General features: G+C 36.1%; 1 protein-coding gene across 1 annotated transcript in view; it reads left to right on the top strand.

Annotated features, from left to right (window-relative positions):
• The first annotated feature begins 589 nt into the window (after positions 1–589).
• The window catches only part of obscna (obscurin, cytoskeletal calmodulin and titin-interacting RhoGEF a), a 40,042-nt gene continuing 29,587 nt past the window's right edge, over positions 590–11,044 (top strand). Inside the window, exons 1-21 of the mRNA XM_043247073.1 lie at positions 590–782; positions 1,425–1,491; positions 1,773–2,039; positions 2,155–2,316; positions 2,671–2,775; positions 2,855–3,121; positions 3,292–3,561; positions 4,283–4,549; positions 4,658–4,921; positions 5,270–5,536; positions 5,630–5,899; positions 5,974–6,240; positions 6,343–6,609; positions 6,723–6,995; positions 7,638–7,901; positions 7,999–8,265; positions 8,353–8,619; positions 8,704–8,970; positions 9,510–9,776; positions 9,855–10,121; positions 10,435–10,701. Of these exons, the coding sequence (XP_043103008.1) occupies positions 1,485–1,491; positions 1,773–2,039; positions 2,155–2,316; positions 2,671–2,775; positions 2,855–3,121; positions 3,292–3,561; positions 4,283–4,549; positions 4,658–4,921; positions 5,270–5,536; positions 5,630–5,899; positions 5,974–6,240; positions 6,343–6,609; positions 6,723–6,995; positions 7,638–7,901; positions 7,999–8,265; positions 8,353–8,619; positions 8,704–8,970; positions 9,510–9,776; positions 9,855–10,121; positions 10,435–10,701 (4,819 nt within the window). The 5' untranslated portion in view covers positions 590–782; positions 1,425–1,484. The remainder of the gene's footprint in view (positions 783–1,424; positions 1,492–1,772; positions 2,040–2,154; positions 2,317–2,670; positions 2,776–2,854; positions 3,122–3,291; positions 3,562–4,282; positions 4,550–4,657; positions 4,922–5,269; positions 5,537–5,629; positions 5,900–5,973; positions 6,241–6,342; positions 6,610–6,722; positions 6,996–7,637; positions 7,902–7,998; positions 8,266–8,352; positions 8,620–8,703; positions 8,971–9,509; positions 9,777–9,854; positions 10,122–10,434; positions 10,702–11,044) is intronic.

Genomic DNA, 11,044 nt, shown 5'->3' with positions numbered 1-11,044 from the left:
ACAACAGTGACTCGAAATTTCAGTTAGACTTGCAGACACTGTATCTTTGGTTGTCAAAATGATGCTCGTTTTGCAGAACAGCTTGATTAGACACTAGTCTAGTCCTGCAGTATGGGCATTCAGAATTTTATCTGACAAGTTATTTCACAGCTGAATTGCAGTTAGGATCTTTTAATCTCTCATGACCTTTCCAACTTAGTTATTTTGGCAACTATCTGAGAAATATGATTCACGAACCTGTGCTACTGTGAATAGCCTTTGGTCAACGCAACATTAATCAATTAAATCTTTGGGAATGAAGCCTATGAAACTGTTTTTTTGGGTTCATTTGTTAAGGGATGTATAGTCATTTGTGAGATGTTATAAACAGACTAGCTGTTATAAACCATCTTTTGAGAAAGATGGGTGGTCATTCATTTGCGGTGGATGAAAACAATGCTAGCAGGCAGGACTTGCTTCATGTAGCCAAGATGTTTCTATCTTTATGTATAATGACGCACAGTTATTTTGGAGATATGTCAGCTGTTTGGTATTAGCCTTTGGGAAAGCTGAAAAAAAGAAAAACGCTTTCAGCTGCTTGTCTGCCAAAGGAAACGGGATAGCACACTGACCTGGGTATCTTTGGAAAAAGTTTGGGATAATATTGGAGGAATTTACTTGAACTACAGAAAATTATGGGTGGACCTTGATGTCTTTGAGTATTTTTGTTGCTAGCTTCAAAAATGATGATAAGATGTGTCTCTTTTGGACTTTTATGTGAGGAAAATATCTAATGGCTAATGGTGAGTAGAACATATGATTATCCTTTAGATTTTTTTCCTTATGCTTGATCTTAAGTTGTTGTTCAGGTGCATGATTCACAAAAATATAAATTTAGACCATTTATATTCCCGGTTATGTAGTATGATTACTACAAAAAACAAACAAACAAACAAACAATATTCATAACTTATTCTGTTTTAATCTCAAGGATGGTGTCATGTTTCAAAGCATTATGAAACCAATTTGAGACCAACTAGCCTATTAATTCAACACTGGTGACATTACAATGGGACAACTGGGAAAAGTGTTTGTTTGTAATGTGAGAAAGAAGTGTGTAGGGAGTGTCTTTGTCTTTTTGTTTGAACTAGACAAACATCAATTGCATCTGCACATAAGGACAAAAATTAATGATCCAACCTAAAGTAAGCTAGAGTGACAGAGGCATCGGTGCATTCCAAATTATTAACTAATTACATAGAGGGAGTGTAAACTGTAGGGAGTATTATTTCTGTCAGAATCATATTTCATATTATAAGAGCAGCCACATGTATTCACCAATACAATCTGTTATATGATACACGAAACTAATAGTTCAATAAACTTGACAGAAATTATGTTTATGTAGGTAGTCTAAAAATAACATTTACAATTTATTCAACTAGAGCAGTAATGTTGAAGTTGCTGGCCATTCCTGAAGGCTTGTGAGAAGACAAGCTACTAAAATGGCATGTAAGACTCATTTATTAAGCATTCTCAATTGTATTACACGATATCATATTTCATTTTACATTATTGCTGCCATTAAGGAATCCCTGAAATGACATTTGCGTGCACACTATTCAAGAATTTGGCGCGAGTATGTGTCACATGACAGCATCGGGTGCGCAAGTTAAAGCTAGAACACATGAGCACGCGACAATTTCCCTTCAAATGTCACTTTGGGGGCTTCGTAAAGGGCAGTTTTTGTTACAAGAAAGAAATACTGATCGTTTTTCTATTTTTGTCTGAAGTGAATAGAATTCAATTGGTGAAAGGGCTAGAAGATGTGACGCTGTGTGAGAAAGAAGCCAGTACTTTTGAAGTGGTTCTCAGTCATGCTTACGTCCAGGGTCAATGGAGCAGAGATGGAGTCCCACTTAAATCCAGGCCTGTGTGTCGAATTGCCATGCAGGGCAAAAAACACACACTCACACTCACGCGAGTCACGGTTGCTGACATGGGTGTCATCAGCTTCAAGGCTGAAGGGATTGAAAGCTCTGCTGTGTTGACAGTCACAGGTACCATCAATATGCAACCTGTATGAAGTCATTTATTTGTGGGATAATGGGTGCGATGTCTCAGATCCCAGAAGTTTCTTAGAGTTGCTTGTAATAGCTCTTTCCTTTCTCTCAGCCAGGGATATAAAGATTGCGAAGGCTCTTCAGAATGTCAATGTGACTGAGAGGGAGGATGTGACATTTATCTGTGAGGTTAACTGGGAAGACGTGGATGGGAAGTGGTACAAGGACGACAACCGGTTGAGAGCTGGGGACAATGTTAAAATAAGATGTGAAGGTATGTTTGAGAGTTTGAGTAAGACATTGACTGGTGGCTCATTATTAAAGGGTCATTCGCACGTTATGGTGACCCCCAATTTTTTTACTCATGTAAAAACATTGAAGGCTTTGAACTCCATATGAAAATTATTATACTATAATCTAGCCTGAAGTTTATTAAAGTTTAGTTTCATGCTATATTGCTCATTAATATATATATATATATATATATATATATATATATATATATATATATATATATATATATATATATATATATTTCTCTCTGCGATCCCAACAAAAAGATCAAATTTTTTTTTAGATTCTAATTTTCCTCAGCTCTTTTAAATTCAGTCAAATCTCATAAACACAGGTAAAATACATTCACTAACCTACAAATCAGTCAAACCAGAAGATGCTGGTGAGATAAGATTCACTGCTGAGAGGGTCTCTTCAACAGCAACACTACAAGTGAAAGGTAAAAAAAAACAGCAAATCACATTTTATCCTTTTTTTCCCCCAATTTTGTTACAAGTTAAAAATGATGATCGTTGCAGAGCTTCCAGTTCATATTGTAAAGCCCCTGAGAGTGAAGATTGCCATGTACAAACACCGTGCCTTGCTCGAGTGCCTGGTCTCTCGTCCCAATGCTGTGGTTAAATGGTACAGAAGAAATCATGAAATTGTGCCAAACAGGAAGTACCAAACTATTAGTGAAGGCGTGTACCGACAGCTTATCATAGATGATGTGGGATCCTCAGATGAAGACACTTTTATTTGTGATGCTGTTGATGATAGGACTTCCTGCCAACTGTTTGTAGAGGGTGAGAAGTTAAATGTAATCATATTTTATATGCAACAATTTGCTATCCAGTTTCAATATAAGCATTCATTTAACAGAATTATTTTCCATCTGTTTTAAATTCAGTCTATTAGTCTATATTTTTGGAATGCTAAGAGTTTTATGCAGTGAATATTGGATTAATCTTTACAGAGCAGGCCATCAGCATTCTGAAAGGACTCAGTTCTGTGGAGGTCATGGAGCCTAAAGAGGCTCGCTTTAAAGTGGAAACCAGTATTAAGTTAGAGAGAGCACCGAAATGGACCCTAAATGGGCAGATACTATATCCATGTCCAGAAGTTAGGATTGAGAGGCAAGGAACTTCAAACAGACTAATTTTCACTCAAACTGACAGTAGTATGTGTGGCACTGTGCAGTTCACCTCAGGGAAGAGCAAGTCAGAAGCTCAACTCACAATTACAGGTAATTATCTTCTCACATATTCAGACATATTCATGTGATACAGCCAATTGGTGGCATATTAGTTGCAATTATTGCAGGTTTTAATAGGTCAGCATTTTATTTATTTAATTGTTCATGGTCATTTCCACTATTTTGGCATTAAGATTACCTTTCAGTCATGTAATGCTCAAATAAACTAAGCGTTAAGGTTATTTTAGTATTATTACTGAGATTTTTGATTACTTGTTTTCATTTTAGTGTTTTGTGCCATTTAAATTTTTTATATAGTTTTCATAAATTTAATTTCAGTTTTAGTACATCAGTATGAACTGTAAAAAATGTTGCTTTGGCAGCTAGGCTGAAATAAGCTGAAATAAGGATTTTAAAAAAATATTTTATTTTAATACATACATTTTTTTTTTTTTTTTTTTCCAGGTAACAAAAAGTTTGGTATTAGATTTCGTTCATTTACCCGTTTTAATAATAAAATCTTAGAAGATTAATGTTTTTTTTTCATACTGCCTGTAATAATATTGTAATGCATTCACTTATAGCATTTTACATGGTTAATTTTAGTTGTTTGTGTGTGTGTGTTTTAAACTAGTATTTCATTTTAATATTAAGGATTTTTTGGCATATATTATTGACCAGAATTTTAATATCAGAACTTTGGGCAAAGCATTTGTTTTATATGGATTGTAACGATGTGCATTAAATGTATTCTTGCTTTTGTTCCTAAAAGAACGCCCTTTGATTGTCAGACAACCCATTTCTGATGTGGAGGTGAAGGAGAATGAGTCAGTTACTCTCAGCTGTGAGTTCTGTCCATCCCCCAGAGTGGTGCGCTGGTTCAAAGGTAGAAATCCCCTGATTGCTTCCAATAAGTACGCGATGAAGCGGGAAAAGAACCGGGTTGAGATCACCATCATGGGTGTGAAAGCAGCAGATTCAGGAGAGTATCGCTGTCTGGCTGGTGGTTCAGAGACAAGCGGAAGGGTCAGTGTGGAAGGTACCTGCTTTGGGCTGTTCATGTGTCAGAATTGTCTTGGAGTCGCACCTTTAGAGCACAAATAAGACACATACAGTACATTTTAAAATAATTGTTCTTTTTCTGCAGTGAAAAGGTTAAAGATCATAAGACATTTAGAGCAAGTAGAGGTCGAGGAGGATGGAACTGCAGTGTTCAGCTGTGAACTGAATCACGAGTCACCCAGTGTCCAGTGGCTGCTCAATGATCGAGTCCTATACACCAACTACATCAACAAAATCCAGAATTCTGGGAAAGTCTACAGTCTGATTCTAAAACGATTAGCTCCTCAAGAGAGCCGTGTAACATTCAAAACATTTGATATCAGCGAGTCTGCGTTCCTCAGGGTCAGAGGTGAGTTTTCAGTTGCCGTGTGACTAGGAAAATCTGCTTTCCAACTACTCTGTCTGCATTTAAATCAGAGGCACATATTCAAGAATCAACAAGAGATGTTGAAATGTCCGGCACTTCTTAAAGGGATATCTAAAGATATTTTACTATTGTTCATTATAAATTCAAATTCAAATTTTATTTGTCACATACACATACATACATGGTATAATGTTGTGGTGCCTAAATTCACTTTAGTATGCAAATTGTATACATTTTTATGGTGTTAATTTAGTAAAGATTTCTCATCCATTCATCAGTTATTGGATGGAATTTTGTTGCTATGTGAAATTTGCTCTATATGTCTCTTAGAGAAGCCAGCAGTGTTTCTCAGGTCACTGGAGGATGTAGCAGGTGAGGAACGTGGTGAAATCCTTTTGCATTGTGACGTTTCCAAGCCATCAGTGACACCTGTTTGGAGGAAAGATGGTGAAATTTTGACCGCCAATGAGAAGTACGATATTCTCCATGTGGGAAAGTCATTAACTCTTAAAATTTGCATGCTGAGAAAGGACGACGGAGGGGAGTACAGCTGTGATATTGGCTGCAGCCAAACTAAAGCCAAGGTCATAGTTTGCGGTATGTTTTAAAATTATATTATTATTATTATTATTATTAGATGTAAATCTAATTAAAATGACATGTAATTAATTTAACAAAAAAAAATTTCAGACCTGCGCATTACCATTGTTAAACGCATACGGACAACAACTGTCCTGGAAGGGGAAAGCTGCAGGTTTGAGTGTGTCCTGTCTCATGAAATCATTGACGAAGCATCATGGATTTTGAATGGCCGACTGATTGTGAGCAATGGACGGATTATAGTCGCTAACAAAGGGTGCAAGTACACAATGAGCATTCAAGAAGTTACGATATCTGATGCCGGCGAAGTGGTCTTTACCATTAAAGAGCTCAGCTGCAGGACTATGCTGTTTGTGAAAGGTCAGACGTCTTTTTTTTTTTAAATGTTGCACATTTTGCAAGCAATGATCACTTACTCTCTCTTTTGTTCTCAGAGAAGCCTGTGAGAGTTTTTAGGGATATGCTAAATGTTAAAGCAACACCTGGTGAAGATCCAGAGCTCAGCTGTGAGATCACAAAACCTGATGCAACAGTCAAATGGCTGAAAAATGGGCGGCTAATTAGAGTCAGCCCAAAATATGAAATTACCCAAAATAATTATCTGGTGAAGCTCATCATCCATAATGCAGCTATAATGGACTCAGGAGAGTACTGCTGTGAGGCAGATGGGACTGCTACGAGGGCGAGATTAGATGTCAGAGGTAAATACATTTTATACACTTTTAATTTCTTCCAGTGTAAAGGCTTAGTTCATTTTGCTGAGTGTCATTAACTGTCTTAATCTTTTCTCGTTGTTAATTCAGACTTGCAACATACATTTGCAAAGGAACTGAAGGATATGCGTGCAGAGGAAAAGAGTATGGTTACCATGGAGTGTGAAACCAGGAGGCCTGCCGCTACCGTGACCTGGTTAAAAGGCCTAATGGTGCTCAGCTCTGGACAGAAGTACATGATGAAGAAAAAAGATGTTGTCCTCACGCTGACCATTTTCAATCTGGAGAAAAGTGACAGTGCTGTTTACACCTGTGACGTTGGGACAATGCAGAGCAGGGCTTTACTTACAATTCAAGGTAGACAAATTAGATTTATCTATATTGATATAATAAACGTCATAAAAAAATAGATGGAGATTGGAGATGAATTATAAGACATTTTCAGTTTTTTATATGAATCTGGCCCGTAGGTCAAAAAGTAGTCATTGTGGATGAACTAGAAGATAAAGAGTGTCTAGAAGGCGATACCATCATCTTTCAGTGTCGGATCTGCCCAAGTGACTACACTGATGTTAAGTGGTACCTGGATGAGACCTTGCTCTACACTAATGATCTTAACGAGATCAAGATGATACCCGGTGGATACCACACTCTTATCTTCAAACAGCTGGCGCGTAAAGACACAGGCACCATTTCTTTTGAGGCTGGGGACAAAAGATCATATGCATCACTATTAGTTAGAGGTAACTGTAATAAGTCCTTAAACTTGACAAGAATATAGTGCATAACTATTAAAAGTTCTCATAAGACACTTAAGATACTTTGAGATCACACTGTTAATTTCTTCTTTCTGCTTTGGTATTAAAACTTTTTGATGATTTAAAAACCTCAAAATAGACATTTTTATTTGTTAAATACACAATTAAATAGAATATTTACATAACCTGCAGTAAAATGTGAGTCAGGTCCGCTGCATGGACAGTGCTGCATGGACAGAATACAGACATAGAGGAAATATACATAAATATAGGTATGGAAAATGAAAAAAAGTAAGGAATGAAATGTAAAATAAAATGTGTATGACATTATACTGTAGACTTAAATATTAAGAAAAGAATGTGCAAACAGTTTATACATGGTTGTCGTTTAGTAGCAATACAAAGTAAAAAAAAACATGCAGAAAAAGACTAATGTTTTATTAATATTAATTAATTGTAAAGAGGCTAATGTTTAAACAAATTTTTAATCTTTGTATTGACTATTACAAAATACAAAATGTGAAATAATATACAATATAGTATACAATCATAGTATACTATATTCAAAAAAATGATTGAATGATTGAAAAATGACTGTCTTCGTAACACAATGTATTTGAATTACAGAGAGACGCCCCACAATAACTAAAGCATTGGAGGACACAGAAGCAATTGAAGGAGGAAGTTTGGTGCTGTTGTGCAAGACTTCAAAGCCATGTCATATTGTTTGGTACAAAGATGGTTGTTTAATCTGGAATTCCTCAAAGTACTTAGCGAGTCGATCAGGAAACGAGGCCAGACTGGCCATCCGTGATGTGAAAGACAGTGATGCAGGGGTGTATGAATGCGATGCAGGATCTGTCATCACCAAAGCCACTGTGACTGTTAAAGGTATTTCAAAACATCAATTTTTTCAATTTACCACATAAAGTTTTTCTAAGTTTGTTTTTATTTGTTTGAAATTTAAAATCTTCATGTTTCACATTAGTTATTCCTGCTGAGTTTACAAAAGCGCTTCAGAACCAGGAGGTCAAAGAAGGAGAGAGTTCAATGCTGATATGTGAATTCTCTATACCTGGTGTCCAGTTTGTGTGGCGCAAAGGACCCGAGACTCTAAAATCTAGCGAGAAGTACCACATGAGGCAGAAAAAATCTTGCATTTCACTAACAATACACAATCTGAAGCCAGAGGACTCGGGCAATTACATATGCATTTGCAGAGACCAAAGAACTATGGCTACTCTTACAGTCAATGGTATTGATATTTGTTGCTATGAAAATTTAATTATTATATTCAACATTTGATCTTGCAGCTTTACTTATGCCATTTCATCCCTTCCAGCGGTTCCTATATCATTTATTAAAGAGCTCAAGAACCAAGAGACAGATGAAGGTAAAACTGTGACATTACGCTGTGAGCTTTCTAAAGCTGGAATCCCAGTGGAATGGTTGAAAGGTGAACAAACTCTCTTGCCTGGGGAAAAGTATCAAATGAGGCACATAGTCACCATATTAGAGCTGGTAATCAGAAGTCCAGTTTCTGAGGACAGTGGAACGTACATCTGTGTGTGTGAGGATCAAAGGACAAAAGCCATTGTCAAAATACGATGTAAGTGAAGATAATATAGTACGATCGTAATAAGTACAATGAATGATGAAAATGGAGCTTATACATCCTTTAATATTTCTTTAGCTCAGCCTATCACATTCAAACAGAAGTTAAGAAATCAGATGGGTGAAGAGGGAAATAGTATAATCTTACACTGCGAGATATCCAAACCAGACACCCCTGTCCAGTGGAGAAAAGGAAGCAACCTTCTCAGGTCTGGGGAGAAGTACAAAATCAGGCAGAGGGGCTGCATGCTAGAGCTGAAGATTTTTAACTTGACGCAAGAGGATAATGGAGTTTATAGCTGTATGAGTGAAACAACTGAGACATCAGCCAACGTCACAGTTAGCGGTAAGTTTGTTTATTTCACTAGTAAGAGTTAACAATAAGGAAAAAGGAATAAGGAGTAAGAATTTTTTGTGCTTGCTTAGTCAGACCAGTAATTCAGTAATGCTAAAATATAATTATTGTTGGGATTTAATGGATTCAAAGATAGATCGTAGAAAAGTTTCATCAAAAGCAAGTCTAGCAAGTACAATGCCACAAGAATACAAGCTATCAAGGCCAAAGGAGGCCATACAAAATAAAAGTCCTTTGATTATAATTTGTAAATAATTCGTTTCAGTTTGTCTAATAAGTGACAGTACAACTTTTAGGTTTGAAGTTTTGACAGATGGCTAAAATATGACAGACTGCTTTATGACAGGTGGCAAATGAATTTAAGCGTGTGTATGTATGTGCTCATTTTACGTTTGTATACACAAATATGTATACAAATGTAAAGTGAGCACATACAGTCATCTGTTCACCTGTGCATATGCCAAAGTTAAAAGAACATTAAAAATAAGTATGTTATTAATTGCTTATAATTGCTTATTTTTGTTCTGTAGCTCAACCTGTCACTTTTAAAGAGAAGCTGAAAAACCTGGTAGCTGAGGAAGGAAAGATGATAACACTGCACTGTGAGCTTTCCAAAACCGGTATCCCAGTAGAGTGGTGGAATGGAGAGGATTTGCTCCAGCCTGGAGAGAAGTATAAGATGAGAGAACGAGACACATCAGTTGAGCTGATCATTTGTGAAGCTATGCCTGAGGACAGTGGAGTCTACAGATGTGTCTGTGGAGATCAAAAGACCAAAGCTACAGTCAAAATTGTTGGTAAGGCTTTTTTTGTTGATTTGTTTTCATTATTGTAAAATATATGTTATTATTGAAAATCATATGGTTGTTTCACAGGTGCTCCTGCTACTTTTAAGCAAAATCTTAAGAATAAAGAAGCTCTGGAAGGCGAATCTATAACCCTTCACTGTGAGCTTTCCAAAGCTGGAGTACCTGTGGAATGGTGGAGAGGAGATAAACTCCTCCTTCCAGTGCCACGGTACCAGATGAGGCTGGATGGAAAGACTGCAGAGCTGGAAATAACTAATGTTTTTCCTGATGATGCTGGGATATACAGCTGTGTGACTGGAGGCCAAAAGACCACAGCTGAAGTGAAAGTCAAATGTAATGTTAAAAACTAAAATTAATAAATAATAATTATTAATAATATATATATATATATATATATATATATATATATATATATATATATATATATATATATATATATACATACTGTATACTGTACAGCAGTTTTCAAAAGTTCAGTCAGTAGATGTTTTATAAAGCTGCTTTAAATTGATAGAAAGTGGAAGTAAAAGCATTTGTAATGTTTCTAAATATTTCTCAAATAAATACTTCTACTTATCAAAGAATCCATAAAAAAATATATATATATAATTTGTTCATATTAAAAGACCTGTCAATGTTTTCTCAGCCCTTCCAATTACTTTCAAGCGAGAACTTCAGAATCAGATCTCTACAGAGGGTGAGAGTGCAGTATTTACCTGTGAACTTTCAAAGCCTGGCGCTACAGTCGAGTGGAGGAAAGGTAGAGTCATGCTGAAAAGCGGAGCCAAATATCAGATGATGCTTGAGGGGCGATTAACCAAACTGCTGATAAATAATCTTGTTGAGGGTGATGCCGGAAATTACACCTGCAAAACCAAAGATTCACAGTCGACAGCTGAATTGACAGTTCAAGGTAAGATCCAATCAGTTATAAATATAAACAAAGTACTGCTGAATTTTCTTACATTATTGATTTCATATGCATTTCATTTTCATCACCATTTAATTTTTGTCTAGCGTTGAGTGATCAAGTTCTTCCATTTCATTAAAATTGTCCATTTCTTCCACAGCTACAAAAGCACTCTGTCATGACATTAATCTCTCAACAGTGATAAAATTACTGTTGGATTTTCATATACAATTTCAAAACACATATCCTCATTTCAAAGTCATATGCTCAAATTACACTCACTATTTGACATCTGTTGAATCTTGCTATTGGAAATTTATATTTGTTATTAGGTTATTACAACTGC

The sequence above is a fragment of the Puntigrus tetrazona genome, chromosome 8 (assembly GCF_018831695.1).
Source record: "Puntigrus tetrazona isolate hp1 chromosome 8, ASM1883169v1, whole genome shotgun sequence".
Classification (NCBI taxonomy): Eukaryota; Metazoa; Chordata; class Actinopteri; order Cypriniformes; family Cyprinidae; genus Puntigrus; species Puntigrus tetrazona.
This window is presented reverse-complemented; position numbering and strand designations above follow the sequence as displayed.